At 41.4% G+C, this 21,150-nt stretch overlaps 1 protein-coding gene across 1 annotated transcript in view; it reads left to right on the top strand.

The window, feature by feature from the left end:
• LOC308074684 (ryanodine receptor 3) overlaps positions 1-21,150 on the top strand; it is a gene marked incomplete at its 5' end in the record, with an annotated part of 322,999 nt that overhangs the window by 245,400 nt on the left and 56,449 nt on the right. The window contains 14 exon segments of the mRNA XM_080414190.1: positions 259-308; positions 2,053-2,113; positions 4,260-4,498; positions 5,633-5,714; positions 6,711-6,841; positions 8,168-8,491; positions 9,969-10,209; positions 10,934-11,021; positions 11,792-11,884; positions 14,750-14,920; positions 15,118-15,177; positions 15,650-15,784; positions 17,674-17,786; positions 20,907-21,003. Coding sequence (XP_080270316.1) covers positions 259-308; positions 2,053-2,113; positions 4,260-4,498; positions 5,633-5,714; positions 6,711-6,841; positions 8,168-8,491; positions 9,969-10,209; positions 10,934-11,021; positions 11,792-11,884; positions 14,750-14,920; positions 15,118-15,177; positions 15,650-15,784; positions 17,674-17,786; positions 20,907-21,003 — 1,885 coding nt within the window.

The following is a 21,150-nucleotide window of genomic DNA, read 5'->3' as shown; positions in this document are numbered from 1 at the left end:
CACTAAGTGACATGCTGTGAGCTTGTAGATCTGCTAGCGTATAAATGGATAAAGTGGTTACAACAATTGTGATGCTGTATTAACAAATGACCCCCCACCCCCCCCCCAAGGACCCCACTCTGAGAACCACTGAGTTATACAACATCTTGCTATAGCTTTGCTCCATACCTTCTTGTTCTACTGTACCTTTTCCCCCCTGAATCTATATACTCACTGTGATCTCTTTCTTCTCTCCTTTGCCACCCGTCTCTCTCACAGCCTCTTCTGTAAATTGGCAGCTCTTGTCAGACACAGGATTTCCCTGTTTGGTAAGCTGATTAAAAGCAGCTCTTTTGGACACGGCATTGTGTGCTTTTTTGTGTGTTTGTGTGTGTGTGCGTTAGGGGTGTGTGCGATAAATAATCGATATACTCCCGAAAAATATCGATATTAACACATTCCATGCCAGAGTTTAATCTCATAATGTACTCACCAGTGCCAGCGTTTTATTGTTGTTTTTTTGTTTTTTTCATGTCGCCACAGACCTCGCTAAATAAGTTAAAAGTGCGCGTTCATTTGGTTCTAAACACACAGCGGATCTGTGAGAAACGGCCAGCGAAAATAGTTTCCAAATCCGTGCCGCCATCTTGAAGATACAGCAGATCAACGCTAAACAGTGATCAGCGAGGAGAAAAACAACAACCGAGAAATCGAGTTTTAAACAGGATCCCAGACAGGAAGCGGATACGATCGAAATAAACGGAACCCGAATAATTCTGTTTCCGACCGGAAACCGGAAACGGAAATGGATCAAAAAAAAATCGGAAAGTGCACCTGGGGCAATTTCAATGGGAATCGGCGGTTCGCGTAGATCTACGCGACTGGCACGCTTCTTTTTTTTTTTGTGATACGTTGTTTTTCCTACTCTGTATTTGTGTAATGATGATTTTGAACTGTTTGGTGCTATTTTATGTGTTTATGAATTGAATACAAGGACTATCGTGATATATCGTTGGTGAACTTTCATGCAATATATTGTGATATCGCAATATATCGATATTTTCAGATATCGTGATATATCGTTGGTGAAATTTCTTGCAATATATATCGAATATCGTGATATCGCAATATATCGAACATCGTCGAATATCGTGATATATATCGTATCGTGAGGTACCCATATCGTCCCACCCCTAGTGTGCGTGTGTGTGTGTGCATAATGACTCGGGTGTGCAGTGGTGTCGGCCAGTGGCGTGTCGTTGGCAGTGGTGTGAAGTAACTAAGTGCATTTACTCAAGTGCTGTACTTGAGGTACAATTTAGAGTTACTTTTACTTTACTGGGGTATTTCCAGTTTTCAATACTTTTACTTCTTCTCTGAATTACAGAGGTTTTCAGAGGCAAATGTTGTACTTTTACTCCACTACAAATATTTTAAAACTTTAGTAACTAGTTACAGTACTTTGCATATATAAATTATTATATTATAAAACATACATTAACCACTTTAGCCCTGTTTTATATATATAGGCTATTTGAAAATAGCCGATCTACAAGCTCACAACGCGTCGCATTGCGACGCTTGTAGATCTGCTATTTTCAAACATTTTAGTACTTTTACTTTTGGTACTTTAGAAGTATATTTTGATGCCAATACTTTTGTACTTTTACTCAAGTAATATTTTGAACACGGGCCTTTTACTTGTTACATAGTATTTCTACATTGCAGTATTGATACTTTTACTTAACCCATTGATACCTGGAACGCATCTGTGTCACTTTAGATGTCTTTGGCTATTAAAAAATAGCAGATATACAAGCTCATAGCGCGGCACCGAGTGCCGCGCTATGAGCTTGTATATCTGCTATTTTTGAAAAATCATGATTTTTTTTTTTTTTTTATTATTTTCAAAAAACTGTTAGGATTGAGATTTTTGTAAAGAATCGCCTCAGGTCTTAAGTAGAAAATGTGAGTACTTTTTCCACCACTGTCGGCCAGTGGCGTGTCGTTGGTGCGTCTGGTGGCTGACATTGACTGGTGGCTGACATTGTGGGTCTTGTGGGTCTTTTTCAGGGAGTGACTCCACCACCATGGTGAGCTGTCTCCATATCCTGGCTCACACCTTGGACACCAGGTGGGAACCACTCTGTCGACAACACACATAAACACATACAAATAAAGACAATCAAACTAAAGCGATGCTGCCAAAATAAATACAGTAGATTGTGTTCCAGGTGGAATTGATTCAGATATATTTATCCCAAACTCCCTTTTAACGGAAAAAAACTCAAACAGAACCTGGCCTTGGGTGGGCGGCCATCTGCCTTGACCAGTTGGAGAGAGAGAGAGAGAGAGGGAGAGGGAGAGGGAGAGAGAGGGAGAGGGAGAGGGAGAGAGAGGGAGAGGGAGAGAGAGAGGGGGAGAGAGAGAGGGGGAGAGGGAGAGAGACGCACAGCAACTATAATAACAGTCCACAGCCATAATCCATGGAAGCCCTCCATAATCATGAACAATGGAAACAACACAAAAATCTGGGCAGCAAGTCCAGTTATTAAGGTGCATTGATGGGACATGAATGAATGCGTCCAGACGGAGAAGGAGAGGAGGAGTCAGTCACCCAGCAGCCTGAGCCTACAGCAGTATAACTGACGGCTCGTCCTAGGCAAGCCTAGTGCCAGCCCTAGAAATGCTGTATAACATTGCTGTCGGGCAGAAACCTCCTATCTCCATATTCTAACTTTTTGTGTTTTTTCGTAAATGAACGCCCCTACAGCGTCACACAAAAGCATCAAAGTTAGCAGATCCACAGTTTCGAGCTTGTGGATCTGCTACTTGAAAACGCGGCTCGAAACGCGGCTCGAAACGCGGCTCGAAACGCAGCGCAAAGCGGCGCGTTTTGAGCTTGTATATCTGCTACTTTTGCCATTGTTTTTATTTGAATCCTGAAAAGTAACAGTGTTGGTAGATTTCACCCGACAGAGACGATAAGCTTCATCAAAACGTAAAGGAAAGCCTTTTCTTAAATATAGAAAGGGTGTTAGTCAGTCTCCCGGAACAAAACGGGGAGATGTTTCCACAGGATGAGGCGCCTGATAGTCGAAGGCTCTGCCTCTCATTCTACTTTTGGAGATCCTATAGGAAACCTCTAGTAGGCCTGCGTTCTGGGAGCGCTGTTCTGGGGTAATAGGGTGCAATGAGCTCTTTAAGATAAGACATAAAGATGCCTGACCATTAAAGGGCTTTGTATGTGAGGAGAGGGATTTTAAATTCTGTTCTGGATTTTATTGGGAGCCACAGTGCAGAGAAGCTATAATGTAGGGGAAATATGATCTCTTTTCATAGTGTCAGTAAATATGCAGCAGCATTCTGGAGCAGCTGGATGGTCTTTAGAGACTTGTTGGGGCAGCCTGATAATAAGGAATTGCATGAATCCAGCCTGGAGGTAACAAAGAGTTTGAGCTCAGTAAGCGTCCTCGAGAGGAAGTGCGTTTGTCATGAACATTTTGCTCCGCTGCCTTCTGGGAAACCTTTGACATTAAACAAGAGAACAGCTTCTGGCATTCAAATGAGCCCAAAACAAACAGAGTGCACATGCTACAGAGGCTTAACGCCGCTCTTCAAAGAAACAATGTTCTGTTTGTTGCTCTAGCTCGCACATAATGAGGGTACAACTGCAACGTGGTGGTACAGTGTGTTATATTGACGCACAGGAGCAGCAGATGATGCCTGCAGGCTTTGTTTCTCACCTCTCCTTTCCTACTGGGGTTTCATCAAGACTTCACAATGGGGAAACTCACTAATGAATGTTGAACCCTTGCATCCCTATTCTAGGGGGAACATTGGCCAAACATAGCAGATTTACAAGCTCACAACGACATGTTTTGAGCTTTTGAATCAGCTATTTTTGGCATAGACATTTGGTGTATTTGGGGGGAAAAGAGTGGTCCAAGATCAGAGCCAACTCAGGTCAAGTTTACTAAGTATAGAGGGTTTAAGTGTTTAGGAAGGCGAGGTAAATGTATTTGTGTTGCACATTTCAACAGCAGGCAATTCAAAGTGCTTTACTCAAAGCATGTAGAGAATTAAAACACAGAGCATTAAAACACAATAAATAAATATACAATTAAACAAAGAATAAGAATGAAGTTAAAATAAAATATGCTCCGCAGAGGCGATATATACAGTATATACAGGCAAATTATATATACAAGCAAAATCCCTCAACAGCGGGCAGGCAAAGATTTCTTTTTTCATTGCAATTTCCCATCCCTCGCCGACAGGACGGTCATGAAGTCGGGCTTGGACTCGGTGAAGGCGGGCCTGAGGACATTCTTCGAGAACGCGGCGGAGGACCTGGAGAAGACCTTCGAGAACCTCAAGCTGGGGAAGTTCAGCCACTCGCGCTCGCAGATGAAGGGCGTGTCTCAGAACATCAACTACACCACCGTGGCCCTGCTGCCCATCCTCACCGCTCTGTTTGAGCACATCACACAGCACCACTTCGGAGTCGACCTGCTCCGTGAGTCACGATTTAGAGGGTTGGGATCTGGAACCGGAACCGGAGGAGGAATCGGAGGAACCGGATCCGACATTGAGGAACCCGGGAACCGGTTCCATCACATTTGGAACCGTTTTCTGGAACCGGGTTTTATCACACTGACGGAGCTGGCATGTGGACTTCACGTCACCTCGTTTTTGTCGCATTCCTAAGCCAATAAATCGATGACCAGAGGACCGGTAGGCAGCGGTTCCGGTAGGAGACACAAAGGAGACTCTTTGTGTGTCCTACCGGAACCGCTGCCGGTCATCAAATTATTGGCTTAGGAATGCGACAAAAACCTATCCATGAATTCAAGTGTCCATGGGTTGACTAATCGATAGAAAAAAAAGTCATTTTGGGGGTGAACTATCCCTTTAAACGTTTACATTTCAAGGACCACAAATGGAACCAAATGTACCCTTAAGGGTCCATTTGGTTCCATCTGTACACTCTCAGAGTTAACAGACCTGTTAGGGTCCATTTGGAACCTCCTATAGGACCGTGTTAGTTAAAAAATTTTGTTTTATTTGTCACAGGGCTTGTAGACCTACTGCTATAGTATTTATGAAACATTTTGAAAGTGAAATTGGTTAAGTCTTGCTTTTGTAAATATTTAACCAATGAAAAGTACCGTATTAACAAGAGCTTGTGATGAAATAATACATACAAGGTTTCCACCTGACGGCGCCGATAAGCAGCTGTAAAGCTAAAAGTGCCTTCCCTGCACGATGTGGTGAATTGCAGTGTAATCGATTGTGTTGCTCTTCCAAATTGTCTTAATTTTTATTGCACATTTATTGACTCCCGGGGGAATTAAGTTGTCACAGCAGCACTGGCACCGCAGTACAGATGAGACACATACAGCACACGTGATAATAGAGAGATACGGAAGAAGTAGTAAGACACTAAAAATAAGATACCAATGATAATAAAAATTGGGTACCCACAACCCACTACCCTGGGGACACAGTTTTACATCCCTAGGGTACAATTTCTAGTTAGGCTGAATCTCAATATATTAGAATTAAAAGAATGACGCAAAGAAAGATGGAGTAAAAAGATTGAAAGTAAAAATAAAAATAAATGTTGTTTTTTATCTGGTTTATTTTGCAGTCGATGATGTCCAGGTTTCCTGTTATCGAATCCTCACCAGCCTCTATGCACTGGGCACTGGGAAAAACATCTACGTTGAAAGGTACGCTGGATTTAAACACTTAGGCAATCTCACATCGTGCCGGGATGCGTTGTGAGCTTGTAGATCTGCTATTTTTGGGGGGATAATTTACGGATTAGCATATTTTTTTTGGCCCAAAATAGGGATGCCGGGTTCAAAGAGGTTAAAACGCTGTGTGAAAGTATGGAAGCTTCCTTAACCACTTGAACCCCAGCACCCCTATTCAAAGGGGGAACTTTTGCCCCCAAAAAATTGCCGATCGAAGGTCACAACGACTTGTTGTTGTTTTTTTTGGCGAAGATATTTGTCTATAATCCTCCCAAAAAAAGAGCATACCAAGTACGGTTGCAACTCAAGTCCGTTTGCTAAGTAAAGGGTTTTAAGTGGTTAACCCATTGAAACCGGGGAAAGCATCTGTGTCATTTTTAGATTTTAGCGTTGGCTATGCATACAATAAAATGACCCCCACGCACTTAGCACAATAAGGACAACTTTATTTAGGCAATGTTTCGGTCACGCATCTCTGGCATTTTAGATTTCTCTTTCTGTGCAAGCTCATAGCACGGCACTCGGTGCACACGCTATGAGCTTGTAGATCTGCTATTTTTGAAAAATCGTGAAAATGTGTGCAAATCTTTTAATATATATATTTTGTAAAGCGAACATTTGTAAAATATTTTTGTTCCAGGGACCTCCAGAAGCAAAACAATTAATTGAATTACAAATGTTCGCTTTAAAAAATATATATTCAAAGATTTGCACAAAATGTTCAAGATCTTTAAAAAAAATAGCAGATCTACAAGTTCATAGCGCGGCACTCGGTGCCGCGCTATGAGCTTGTATATCTGCTATTTCTTTTGAATAGCTTAAGTATAAAATAATAGTTATAGCTCAAACCTTAAAATGACACAGAGATATGTTACCGGATTGAATTGGTTAAATAAGTGGTTTAATGAAATGCAGTGTGTGACCATGCAGCCTTGTCCTGTCCTCTCTCTCTCTCTCTGTGACCTCCAGACAGCTGCCAGCCTTAGGGGAGTGTCTGGCCACTCTAGCGGCAGCCATGCCCGTAGCCTTCCTGGAGCCACAGCTCAACCCGTACAACCCCTGCTCCGTCTTCAACACCAAGTCTGGCCGCGAGCGAGCCGGTGAGTCATAAATGTCGTGTTAAAGGGATAGTTCACCCCAAAAACGACCTCCCTCCCCCCCCTATCGATTAGTGACCCAATGGAGACTTGAATTCATGGATATGTAAAAAAAAAGAAGTCGCATTCCTAAGCCAATAATTTGATAGCCTGCCCCAGCCCGTCTGATATCTGGCATAGAGGGGCGGATCCAAAATCTCCGGCGAAAGCATCCGTGGGCTCCCATTGGTTCACCACCGATCTATGCACCCGCCTCCGCCTTGCCCCGCGCCCCTCCTCCTCCCCCAATGTGCGACAAAAACAAAATAATATCCATGAATTCAAGTCTCCATGGGGTGACTAATAGATAGGAAAAAAAGTTTTTTTGGGGGTGAACTATTCCTTTAAGTCATTAAATATTTGTACAATATATCAGTGGTTCTCAAACTCAACCCCCCCCCCCCCCAAATGAATAGATATTTGAATGAAAGAAATGCAGATTCTGATTATAGTTATACTTGGGCTAAGGGGGATGGATGGAGCAAGTATGTTTTGCAGATACAGTTCCTGACTTATTATGAGGTTTACACAAATCCAATTATCTTTAAGCAAAAAGGCTAGATTTGATAATTACAGTTTCCTTGGGCCTAGTTCATTAAACTGTAGAGAGGATGGTAAGAGGGGGAATAGCTGTCCTTTTTAAAGATCTGTTTTTGATTAATTATTGGACATCGGTAGGTGCATGTCTTTTCATTATTTTCTAATTATCATTAGAATCATGACCTTTTTTTTATGATTTTGAAGCCAGTGTTTCCTAAAGTGTCTCTGTAAAATATTACACTATTAATGGCGGGCACATTTGTGATCGGGTTAGATTACAATCACCATTTAAAAGGGCAAATTAACCCATTCAATCCGGAAACACATCTCTGTCATTTTAGATTTCTTTGGCTGTTCAAAAATAGCTCATAATAGCTATAAATAAGCTTGTAGATCTGCTATTTGCAGAAAAATCGTGAACGTTTGTGCAAATCTTTAAATATATCTTTTAAAGCGAACATTTGTAAAAAAAAATGTTCCATGGAGCCCCCAGAAGCAAAGATTTGAGTTACAAATGTTTCGTTTTAAAAACACATATACTCAAAGTCAAAGATTCGCACAAATGTTCACGATTTTTCAAAAATAGCAGATCTACAAGCTCGAGTGCCGCGTTACGAGCTTGTAGATCTGTTATTTTTGAATAGCCCAATGAAATAAATAAAAAATGACACAGATGCGTTCCCGGTCTTTAATGGTTTAAATGTAATTAAAGGGATGTGTTATTAATATTCGGGCCACCACTATTATCAGTCCTAGGCCTGCCAGACACGGTCGAGGAGATGTGTCCCGAGATCCCGCGTCTGGACGGCCTGATCAAGGACATCAACGACATGGCGGAGTCGGGCGCTCGCTACACGGAGATGCCGCACGTCATCGAGGTGGTGCTGCCCATGCTGTGCAACTACCTGTCCTACTGGTGGGAGAGGGGCCCCGAGAACCAGCCGGCCAGCGGGGGCAGCGTCTGCTGCACCACCGTCACCTCGGAGCACCTCAGCGTCATCCTGGGCAACATCCTGAAGATACTGAACAGCAACCTGGGCATCGACGAGGCCTCCTGGATGAAGAGGATCGCAGGTGGGCGTGGTTCACTGTTGTAGACATAGGCGGCGGGGTAATGAAGGCTAGGGTAGGCTAAGCCTTCCCAAATGTCATGCTGGGATTGTGCAAATTATACATAATATATGTGCGCAGCATTATATAGACCAGTTATTTGTTTACAAACATTGAGACTGGACGCACAGGTGACTCTTTCATGTAATCAATTCCCAACAGATCCCCAAACCTGTTGTTTTGGGGAGCGCTGGTTTCAGTTCATTCAACCCCCTCTGTGTGTCGGCCAGTGAGGTGCGCCCTAGCGAGACATATAGCCTACTTTTATCGCGCAACGGTATATTGCACGCTGAGAATAGCTGACGTAGCTCCCACCCGGTCTGATGACAGCCACTGAAGGTGTGGTTTGGAGGACAACTGCTTTGAATTGCTATTATTGTTTACACCAGTGCAGTGGTGGAAAGTAACTAAGTATATTTACTTAAGTACTGTACTTAAGTACAATTTTGAGGTATTTGTACTTTACTTGAGTATTTCCAATTTCCAATACTTTTACTTCTACTCCACTACATCTCGGAGGCAAATATTGTACTTTTACTCCACTACATTTATTTGAAAACTTTAGTTACTAGTTACTTTTCAGATATAAATTATTACATTATGAAACATACATTTACCAATTCAGCCCTATTTTATACAGAGGCAATTTGAAAATAGCCGATCTACAAGCTCACAACGCGTCGCGTTGCGACGCGTTGTGAGCTTGTAGATCTGCTATTTTCAAATATTTAGTACTTTTACTTTTCATACTTTAAGTACATTTTGATGCCAATACTTTTGTACTTTTACTCAAGTAAATATTGAATTCTGGACTATTACTTGTAACAGAGTATTTTTATATTGCAGTATTGGTACTTTTACTTAAGTAAAGAATTTGAGTACTTTTTCCACCACTGCACCAGTGGTGTGTTCTCGATTGTTTGGGAGGGTATACTATAACTATTCCTTCCCTAGTCCCTCCCACACGCACGGCACACGCGTGCGTGCGTATATAATGAATTCATTTAAAAAAAATGTTCACGTGATCCGCGCGTGTTTGTGGCCAGGCCCAGGCCCACTCAGGCCCAGTTTCAATGGTCAATATAGCCTTCCCCATTGTCAGGCTCACCCGCCGCCTATGGTTGTAGATGAAGCTCAGTGATGGAAAGTGACTAAGTACAGTACTTGAGTAAAATGTACCATTTTTATGTGTTAATTACTTTGAATTAATTTCCAATTTTCAATACTTTTACTTCTACTCCACTACATCTCAGAGGAAAATATTGTACTTTAACTTTTTTGCTGTTAGAATTAGTTATATACAGTACAGCTTACAACGGTAGCTGCCTAAATTGCAGTCACTTGGTACTCGGACAAAAATAGCAGCAATCTTTCCAAATGTATTCATCATCTGACTTCCTCTGCGATTCCTTTTGGCTCGTTCTGTTGGTTTTGTGTGCAGTCTACGTGCAGCCAATCATCAGCAAGGCTCGCGCCGACCTGCTGAGGTCCAAGTTCCTCCCGACGCTGGACAAGCTGAAGAAGAAGACGGTGAAGGTGGTCACGGAGGAGGAGCTCCTGAAGGCCGACTGCAAGGGAGACACGCAGGAGGCCGAGCTGCTGATCCTGGACGAGTTTGCGGTGCTCTGCCGCGACCTGTACGCCTTCTACCCCATGCTCATCCGCTACGTGGACAACAACAGGTGTGTTGTGTCGTCGACAGTGGTGGAAGAAGTATTCACGTAGTTTTACTAAAGTAAAAATATCAATACTGCATTGTTAGAAATACTCTCTTACAAGTAAAAGTCCGGAGTTCTAAATATTGTATTGTATAAGTATTGGAATCAAAATGTGCTTAAAGTACCAAAAGTAAAAAGTACTCATTATGCAGTTTTTTTTTAGGTTTTCAAATGTATAAAAATCTTTTTAAAATAGCAGATCTACAAGCTCACAATGCGTTGCATTGTGAGCTTGTAGATCGGCTATTTTCAAATGGCCGAAGTGTATGTAGGGTTGAAGTGGGTGATGTATGTTTTGTAATAATAATCTACAAAATCTACAAAGTATCTAGTAACTAAAGTTTTCAAATAATTGCAGTGGAGTAAAAGTATAATGTTTGTTAGGACGAGGAGAGGTAAATTGTCGCTGTCAGGTGGAAAACGCGTATGTCCAAAACCTTTTTCTTTTATTATAAAAAACCCCGTAAAATAGTGACAATAGCCGATCTACAGCGTGTCACTATGCGACACGTTGTGATCTTGAAGATCTGCTATTTTCACTACTTTCGTGTGACACTCTGGTATGATGAAGTAGGGCATAAATTTACCAAAAAATCATAAACATTTCAAACATGGAGATTCAAGGTTTCTGCCTGACAGCGACTAAACGTATTCCACCATTCCATCCATTCCCCTCTTACTGTTACAGGTCAAGGTGGCTGAAGGAGCCAGACGCTGACTCCAATGAGCTCTTCAGAATGGTGGGAGAGATCTTCATTCTGTGGTGTAAATCACATGTGAGTCACCATCTTTAAATATCCCAATCTAATCATACAAGTTGAACTAGAACAGTGGTTCTCAAACCTTTTCATTTCAAAGGACCCCTATCACTCTGAGAGTGTACACTCAGAGTTACAGACCTGCAAGGGTCCATATCTGGGACCCTGAGGGTCCCTGGACCCCGCTTTGAGAACCACTGGACTAGGATTAACTGGGGAGCCAGTGGTGTAAAGTGAACTTGATTAAAAGTAACTAAGTACATTTGCTCAAGTACTGTACTAATTTTGAGGTACTTTTACTTATACTGGAGTATTTCCAATTTTCTATACTTTTACTTCTACTCCACTACATCTCAGAGGCAAATATTGTACCTTTACGCCACTACAATTATTTGAAAACTTTAGTTACTAGTTACTTTGCAGATATACATTATTACATTATAAAACATACATTAACCACTTTAGCCCTATTTTATACCTAGGCTATTTGAAAATAGCCGATCTACAAGCTCACAACGATGCGACGCGTTGTGAGTTTGTAGATCTGCTATTTTCAAACATTTTAGTACTTTTACTTTTGGTACTTTAAGTACATTTTTATACCAATACTTTTGTACTTTTACTCAAGTAAATTTTGAATTCCGGACTTTTACTTATAACGGAGTACTTCTACATTGCAGTATTGGTACTTTTACTTAAGTAAAATATTTGAGTACTTTTTTTTCCCACCACTGCTGGGAGCCATTGTGGACTGGACCTGTAACAGAGCTTGTATTATCTGGTTTCAGAACTTCAAAAGGGAAGAGCAGAACTTTGTGGTCCAGAATGAGATCAACAACCTGTCATTTTTGACTGGGGACAGCAAAACCAAGATGTCCAAGGTAGGGGACTTGGGCGGCAAAGAAGAGCGCACGTCTGTGTTTGCTGATTGGAAGTTCGGCACAGGCTGTCAAAATACCGGATTTATTGGAATGTAATTTTACCACACCATCTACACTACAGACCTTGTGCATACCTAGGGCTAATCGACGAATCAATCAATTAATCGGTTTGGCCTTAGTTGACCAAGACTTTTAGATAATTACTTTGTTTCTAGCAACACTAGATATAACCATTTCATTCTGCCCAGTCTATAACTTTCAATAGACCATTGTGAAATCAACATTGGAATGTTCAGTTCTCAACCTTACCGACCTGAAAATGCTGGTTCCTCCACGACTGCATGCACATGTTTGACGATTAAAACAGCAAATAGAAATTCCTATGACTATTAGTCGTAGTATATCTTTAGTGGAGGACAGCCATGCATACCTTTTACATTTGCGATACAGTGTTGGAGAATAAGTAAAATAAACTAAATAAATTCCCCTATGCCACCTGTGTGTCAAACCAAGGGATGGTGTAACGTGACCGAATCCTGGAGCTTACATTAAGTGCCAAAGTGGGCTGATGTGTGAGCTTACTGCTGGGACTAGGGAATTTATTCATGCTTCCACCGTTCCAGAGTTTATTTCCTAATTCCGCAGCTTTACTCTAAATTTCTCTGGCAGCTCGTTAAAAGCCCTCTATCCACCTGGGACCCCTGTAAACTAAAAGCCTCAGTTATACTTTAGTTGCGTGCCGGTGTCGTGCTCTGTAAAATAGCAGATCTTCAAGCTCACAACGCGTCACGAACGCGACGCGTTGTGAGCTTGTATATCTGCTGTTTACGGCACTCAACACCAACGCGCAACCAAGTATAAATCAGGGCTTCAGTCAGCTCTCTCACGCTTCCCACAGTCAGCAAGTCCAGCCGTGTGTGTGCATGTATTACAGAAGCCAAACACCACGGCAGAAATAAACTAACATCCATTCCCTGATGAACAATCAACAAATATTCACACGGCAAACATTCTGTGGTGTCATCAATCCCCCTTGCCAGCGCTGGCAGATGCGATCTGTTGATTGTTTGTTAATCTGTTAGTTTTGGTCCTAAAAACAAACAAACAAAGGGTTCCCATTATTACACTGCATGTGAATGTGGTCTCATTCAGAATGAGACCACATTCACATGCCGTGTAATATGAGTCATTCTGTGTTCTGACTAGGGATGGGATGACGATAATCATTATTATCGTTTATTGCGATAAATATCACTCACAGCTGATCGGCTTAAATGCTCCAGTCCCCAGAGCAGAGCAGCCAATAGCTTGGCCCACTGTACCAGGGGTTCTTTTTTCAGATCGAGGCCCAAAAGAGAAATTTCGGGGTCCCCCCTGTGACCCAAATGTACAAAAACAATTAAGCCTTAATTCACAAATAGTGAAAAAAATCTGCTATTTAGAATTTATTTTCAGAAATTTAGCAAAATGTTATTTTTTCCTGTTTTATTTTTTTTGGCTTTATCAATTCTTAGGAAAGTCAAAAGAAAAACAAAAAAAAATACTCGCGATTCGCGACCCCATAAAAACGGGTCCGCGGTCCAAAATGGGTCGCAACCCTGTGCCTGGGAAACACTGCACTGTACTATAATACATCCATAAGTCACATCACGCTCCATTCATCACCATGTCATGACATCATAAAACTGGAACATGACTCATCTCAGCTGATGAAAGCCAACAGCACAGTGACAAATCATGTGATCATGCAGTATATGTCACTGCTAGTGTGTTAGTAGCTGATGGATGACAGCATACTGACCTGGCTGGCTGGGGCTCCTGTGTGTGTGTGTGTGTGTGTGTGTGTGTGTGCGTGCGTGCGTGTGCGTGCGAGGCACGCTCACACGGGAGTATGTGTACAAAGCAAAGTAGAATTAATTTCCCTTAAGTCGTCTTCTAATTCCTGGGCCTGCTGAACGCTTCAGCGGTGAACATTAAAGTCTGCCACTGTTGACAAATAAAGCTTCAGTTCCCTCTGGCTTTTATTCAGTATTAACGCTCCCACTGTGAAATAAGCTCATCTAAACCACTCCATCATCCTCAGGTCAAGGTACCTGCACGTTGGCTCATTGTTAATCAGAAACAAATACACTTTTTAAATTTATTTTTGTTTGCTAATACTTAGTTGACCCGGGTTCGGCTCTGTATTTCTGCTCTAGAGGCACTGTAAAGCTTGTAGAATTTTCCCCCCAGAATAGGGACGCTAGGGTTCATGTGGGCAAGGAGACTCTTTTGCTATACTTTCTATTGTTAACAAGTCTTAGGAATAACTTTGGCTCACTGTTATTCACAAATAAACACCTTTTTATTTTATTTGTTTTACCTCAAATGAGTATTTCATCCATTTTCAACCTTATCTTCATATAATTGGTCCATGTGGTACAATTTCTGTCTACTCACTCTGTGTCTCATTGGTTGGCCAGTTCAGAAACCGGCAAGTCCCTGTGACATGGAGATAGGCTCCTTCTCTATGGGCCACGTGACTGAAGGCTACTTATTTACTTACTTATAATGAGCATTAGCGAGGACCAATTTATATGCACACAGGTTGAAAATGGGTGAAGTGCCCTTTAAGAAGACTCCTTGGAAGTCTGCCAAGTGATGTTTCTTCTTCTTCTTCTTCTTCTTCTTCTTCTTCTTCTTCTTCTTCTTCTTCTTCTTCTTCTTCTTCTTCTTCTTCTTCTTCTTCTTCTTCTTCTTCTTCTTCTTCTTCTTCTTCTTCTTCTTCTTCTTCTTCTTCTTCTTCTTCTTCTTCTTCTTCTTCTTCTTCTTCTTCTTTCAAGCGTCAGTTGATGTAAAAAAAACATGTTGTTGTACTTTTCACAGTCTGGAGGTCAGGACCAGGAGAGGAAGCACAAGAAGAAGCGAGGGGAGTTCTACTCCATCCAGACGTCCCTCATCGTGGCCGCCCTGAAGAAGATGCTGCCCATCGGTCTGAACATGTGTACCCCGGGGGACCAGGAGCTCATCTCCCTGGCCAAGACTCGCTACCTTCTGGTGAGAGCCTTAATCTCCTGTGGTGGGAAAGTACATTTACTCGAGTACTGTACTTAAGTACAATTTTGATATATGTTTTACTTTACTGGAGTACTTAAATTTGTGGCTCTTCAATTTGAGAGCCACTGATGCAAACGTTTGGGAAGCCGTGGGTTCATTGGTGGGTGATTAATTTGATCCCTCTTACTGTCTAACAGAAAGACACAGATGACGAGGTGAAAGACCACATATGGCAAAATCTGCACCTTCAAGAAAAGGTAAGCTGCCTGAAATTCAAGCTAGTGTGTATCTAGCGATAATAATATATAATAATATGATAATAATAAGCGAGATAATCAATGGGAAGCGGGTCATTATTGAGAAATAAACCCCTTCAAGGTGATTAGACCCCTCCGCTATGTTAGATTAATTGAAAACACCTGTCCTCGGTTCTGGTGACTGGTATTGGCCTTCTAATGCGTGACGAGACTCTTTTTTTTTCAATTACTTTTTTTTTTTGGGGGGGGGGGGAAATGAAAAAAGAAAATAAATGAAAAAAGTAATTGAAAAAACCCGGTCTCCTCACGCATTAGAAACACAATATCAGTCACATATAGTCATATTTAGTCTTAGTTTTAGTCATCGTAGCTTAGTTTTTATTTCATTTTTATTTAGTTTTCGTCATTGAAAAAAGGTAGTCGACGAAATCAACACTGCTTCTAGTTAAGTAAACTGTGTGTGTCCTGCCAGTCAGAGGACCCGGCGGTGAAGTGGCAGCTCAACCTGTACAAGGACGTGGTGGTGAGAATGGACGCGACCCCTGACCCCCAGAGGACGGTGGACCGCATCCAGAGCATCTCTGCTGCCGTCTTCAACCTGGAGCAGGTTAGAGGAGAAAAACTTCCTATCTCCATATTTTAGCGCCGTACTCGATCATACTACAGCGTCACACAGAAGCATCAAAAGTTGCGGATCCACAAGCTCGAGATTTGCTACTTTCGCTATTATTATTTTTGATATGAATCCTGAAAAGTTATAGTTTTGTAAGAGGTTTCCACCCGACAGAGAGGATTTGACAAGGGGTGCGACAGTTATCACACTAATCGATATAATCAATTATGTAAAAAAAGTGATCAATAAAATAATTGATAAATAAATCGATCCCTATTTTGGGCATGTCGTTATTTGCAGAAAGTACAAAACCAAAAAAAATCTGGAAATTAAAAAAGAAAATTCACAACACATCGTAGGTCGGCTATTTACGATGCCCGACACCATTTTACGACAAGTATAAAATAGGGTATAATAGATAACTGATTTTCTTTGGTTAAAGTAAGCTCTATATTCAGATAGATGCTATAGAGCAGGGGTTTTCAACCGGTGGTCCGCGGACCACTGGTGGTCCGCGGAGGTATTGCAGGTGGTCCCTGGCAAAAAAATAAATAAATAATTAAAAACTTTTAATAACTTACAGGAGTTCTTACTGTATGGTGTGTGTGTGATATGAAATGTGAGCTTACCATAATCACAGTAATCCTTAATCATATTCCATCATATTCAAACAAAACACTGTATTTTATTAGATATTATATTGATAGTATAGCTATTTTCTCCAGCTCCCTGTGGTGCATGAACCCCCCACCACTATTGTATGGGGTGGGTCTATGATGGACCCACCACGCACAATAGTGGTGGTCCCCAGGTTGCTCTTAGTCAGGATGGTGGTCCCTGGGTCAAAATCAGTTGAAAACCCCTGCTATAGAGTGTTTGTTCAGTAACAGGAGTCTCCCTGTCGCTCCAGCTCTTTATTCAACAGAAAATGCATTTTCAGGTTGGGATACCAATTGTATCCAATCAGGATAGAGAACTGTGTCAGGATACAGATTAAACAAGTGAAATTGGAAGTGATGACACAAAGAAATGAGCAGACAAAACTGGAACTGGAACACTATAAAAAAATGAACCTGATAAATGCTCTTGATTGGCTGACATTATTGTCACCTACAGTACCTGAAAATGTATTTTCTGTTTATTAAAGAGCTGGAGAGACATGGAGACCCCTGTGACTGAACAAACACTCTATAGTGATGATTGCTATCAGAATATATTGCTTTAACCTTTTAACAAAAAAAAGGTTTTTTTTTCAACCAAAACAATATCACTTACCCTTACCTTTAAACCCCATTATAACCAGGAAAGCATCCATGTTATTTTAGATTTTAGCGTTGGCTATTAAAAAAATCACACCCTGTGTGAAGTGGGCGGTGTCTTGCTAGCTAATCACAATACTGAATGGAGTCAACCAATCATGTACAAAAGATAAATACATTTATTGAAACACTCTTTATGATGGACGAAACCATAACTTCACAAAAACCATAAATTTGTTTTTGTGAAGTTATGGTTGCTTATATAGGGCTATGCACATGTGTCATGTGACACTGGCCAATCACAGTCCTGAATAGACTGTGATTGGCCAATCACAGCGCAGGATAATTCTACAAATTTCCTGGGCCCAGATCACAGCGCAGGAAAATGTACATTTTTCCAAATCTCACTTATAGGGGCGGTTTCACCGCCCAAAAATAGCCAACGCTATATATAAAAAAATGCAGATCTACAAGCTCGCAGCGCGCACAAAGTGACGCGCTGCGAGCTTGTAGATCTGCTATTTTTTTTCTTTTTTTTTTAAGTGTGAGCACAACTGATTTAGAAGGCATTGCAGAATATGGGCCTCTTCAGGTCTTAATGGGTTCATGTCTGTGGTATTCTAGGTGGAGCAGCCGTTGAGGTCTAAGAAGTGTGTTTGGCAGAAGCTGCTCTCCAAGCAGAGGAAGCGAGCGGTGGTGGCATGCTTCCGCATGGCTCCTCTCTACAACCTGCCCAGGTATTATTACTCTACTGTGTAATACTCTTCATACTCTATAGCACTTTACTCTGGTATTTACTCTAGTAATACTCTATCCTTTTGTCTCCAGTCATGGTATTACACCAACTTTTTTTCAGGGTCAGCCCTGGATCAGGGCACCACTTCTTGAAAAGTGTTCGGGCCGCTGGGCAGCGAGCATTTTCAGAGCGCGTTTATTTTTAATGATCAATCAATCGATTGTGTTCCGGGCCTCGATCAAAGGATCCAACATAGTATACTTTTAAGTTCTTATATATTGGTATCACCATGAAAACATTTTCAAGATTTTAAAGAAAACCATGTAATTTCTTATATAATATAGATATGTGTATATATACACAAAAACTAAAAGATCTATCAAAAATGATCAGAAATTTAAAGTAAATGTCAAAAATGTTTCAAAGGACATTCGTAAAATCAAAGAAATTGTGTATTTTCTTTTGTTATAGTAGATATAGTAGAAATAGCAGATCTACACGCTCACAACGTTGTGAGCTTGTAGATCGGCTGTTTTCACTAGTTTGCTCCTCACTAATCCTCAGTATAATTTCTGTCCACTCACTCTGTGTCTCAGAGGAGGGCTGTGGACAGTTCAGAAACCTGCCTGCCAGTGACATCATCGGTCGGCAGGTTTGGAAATGTCAAACACAAGATTTCAAACTTTTTTTTTTTGTATTTAATTAATGCAGTAACAATGGTTTCTATTTCATCATGCTAACTTTCCCAGGAAGAGAAAGGCTGTAGTTTCTATAAGCTTGGAATCCCCATGGATTCTGTCATTGATAGGCAGGTTTCTGAACCGTCCACAGCACACCAATGAGACGCAGGGTGGGTAGGCGGACATTGTGCCATCTCATTATGAGCATTAGTAGGACCAATATGTGACGATAGGGTTGAAATGAAAAGTGCTCCTTGTGTCTCCTTTGTGTTTCTTGGCCAATTACCCGCGCTGCGCGGCCTCCTCTCCGAGCCTCACCAATCTCATTCCTCTTCGCCCACCCTCTTCTGACCCTGCGTTAATGTGCAGCATCCCTCCCCCAATCTGTAGGACAAAATGGCTGCCCCGCGGCCGTTATTAAAGGAATTGAAAAAGAGCACAGTAGCAATTTCATGGCCCACTGCTCTGTAACTCAATCACAGGGAGGCCGGGCAGAGAGAGACAGTAGGGAAGAAAACAATTATGAAGGCCGACCTGGGGGGGGTTATTGAACCTGATGTGGCACCTATTCGAGGGGAACATTTGCCAGGAAAAGCCGATATATAAGCTCACAACGTGGCACAGTGACGTGCTGTGAGCCTGTAGACCGGCTATTTGTGGCAAAGAGATTTGGTGTATTGAGTAAACAACTGCAGACCCAAGTACCAAATGTAGAAGGTTTTAATGATTAACGCTGTGTGAATCATCAGTGACTGTGGTACTTTTTGCTTCTGCTTGTGACACAGAACAAGTGATTATGAAAAAGTATTGATAATTCATGGATTAGCTTACAGTGCACACATAATAGCATCCTTTTAGATTTTTTGTTTGTTTGCAAAATGTTTATTCTTTTTTTAATCTTAGTTTGCGGGATGGTTGTGGGCTGATGTTCTCTCATTCTCACACTTTCTATTGTCTCTGTGAGGGGTAGGAATGTATACAATCTGTCATGTCTCTTTTTTCTCTCTGTTGTTGTTGTTTTTCTTTCTCTCTCTGAACGCCTGTATATATATATATATATATATATATATATATATATATATATATATATATATATATATATATATATATATATATATATATATATATATATATATATATATATATATATATATATATATATATATATATATATATATATATATATATATATATATATATATATATACATATATAGTAGGGGTGCAACAGTTTATCGAACTCACTTGATCGATTTAATGACTTAAGCACTTCACTTGAGCACTTCTCAATTATTCGATTAATCAAAACAGTAATCGATCGAATAATAACTAAGAAAATGATGGATTGTTGCGGCCCTAATATATATATAAATATATATATTGTACCTCGTCCCCCTCAGGCACACAACTAATAATTACTTCCTGAAAGCCTACCAACCTATGTGGCTGGAGGCAATGCATGAGAACACAGACTATGACAGTCTGCTCTCCATGCTGACGGTAATGGAACGCTGACCTGTTTGTATGAGCTCCCATTCCCCCCCCCCCCCCCCCGCCCCCAACCCCCAACCCCCCTCTCCAGCCACAGTCTGTGCTACAACTGTAAACGCTAATTCAATGCTTCCACTGGTAGTTCCGCTGGTCAATGTCCTTGTATGTGAACATAATACTCTGCCAATAGACCAGTGGTTCTCAATAGTATTTTTTTCTTTTTTCAAGGACCCTCGGTTTGGTATGCATTAACCCATTTAAACCTGAGGCCGATTCTACACATGGCTTCTAAAAATTTCTCACACTTTGTTTGTTTAAACAATTTCAAAATAGTAGATGTACAAGCTCACAGCGCAGCACGAAGTGACGCGCTGTGAGCTTGTATATCTGCTATTTTTTAATAGCCTAAAATGACACAGATGCTTTGCCGGTTTTAATGGGTTTTTAAGGCCCTATAACTCTGAGAGTGTACAAATGGAACCAAATGGACCCTTAAGGTTCAATTTGCTTCCATTTGTACACTGTCAGAGTTAACAGACCTGTAAGGGTTCTTTTGGTTCCTAGCTAATCAATCATTTTAGTTGGAAACCACTGCAAATAAACTGAAATTTTGATTCTGATATAAGCTAATTGTATCAGGGTTGTTGCAGCAGTGTAATACATTGATTTGCAATCTTTTTAATTTCCAAAACCCCCAGTTTGATATGCATCAGCGGGCGGACCCAAATTTGTACTGGGGTCCGCCCGCACACCTGGCACAAATCTTTTCAGATGGGGGTCCGCGGCCTATACTATAATTTTGAGGGTCCTTGACGTGAAAAAGTTTGAGAACCATTGTTCAAGGTGACCGGTTGGACATGGCCGCTGTACTATACTAACCGGGCATTAACTACTTTCCCGGGCTCCTAACTAACTAACACAGCTTTAATCTCCTCTCGCTCCCTTCCCCAGGCATCGCTCTATTAATCTCTTCCTCCTGGCCTATCAGAGAATATGGATAGAGGCAGAGGAGTACTCTTTTGAAGAGAAGCTAGTGCAGGACCTTGCAGTAAGTACTCGTCTCATCCCACGGTGCCAGGATGTAGATTATCCACTGTAACGTTCCGCAACAATCGCCGGGCCTTTCGACCCCCGCCGCTTTTGTGTTGTCGTGGGGCCACATTCATGGGTTAAAGTTCTCAGTCGCCAAGGCTGA

The sequence above is a fragment of the Gymnoscopelus braueri genome (assembly GCF_963280865.1).
Source record: "Gymnoscopelus braueri genome assembly, chromosome: 19".
Taxonomy (NCBI): Eukaryota; Metazoa; Chordata; class Actinopteri; order Myctophiformes; family Myctophidae; genus Gymnoscopelus; species Gymnoscopelus braueri.
Note: the sequence above shows the minus strand (reverse complement) of the source record. Positions and strands in the feature narration are given on the sequence as shown.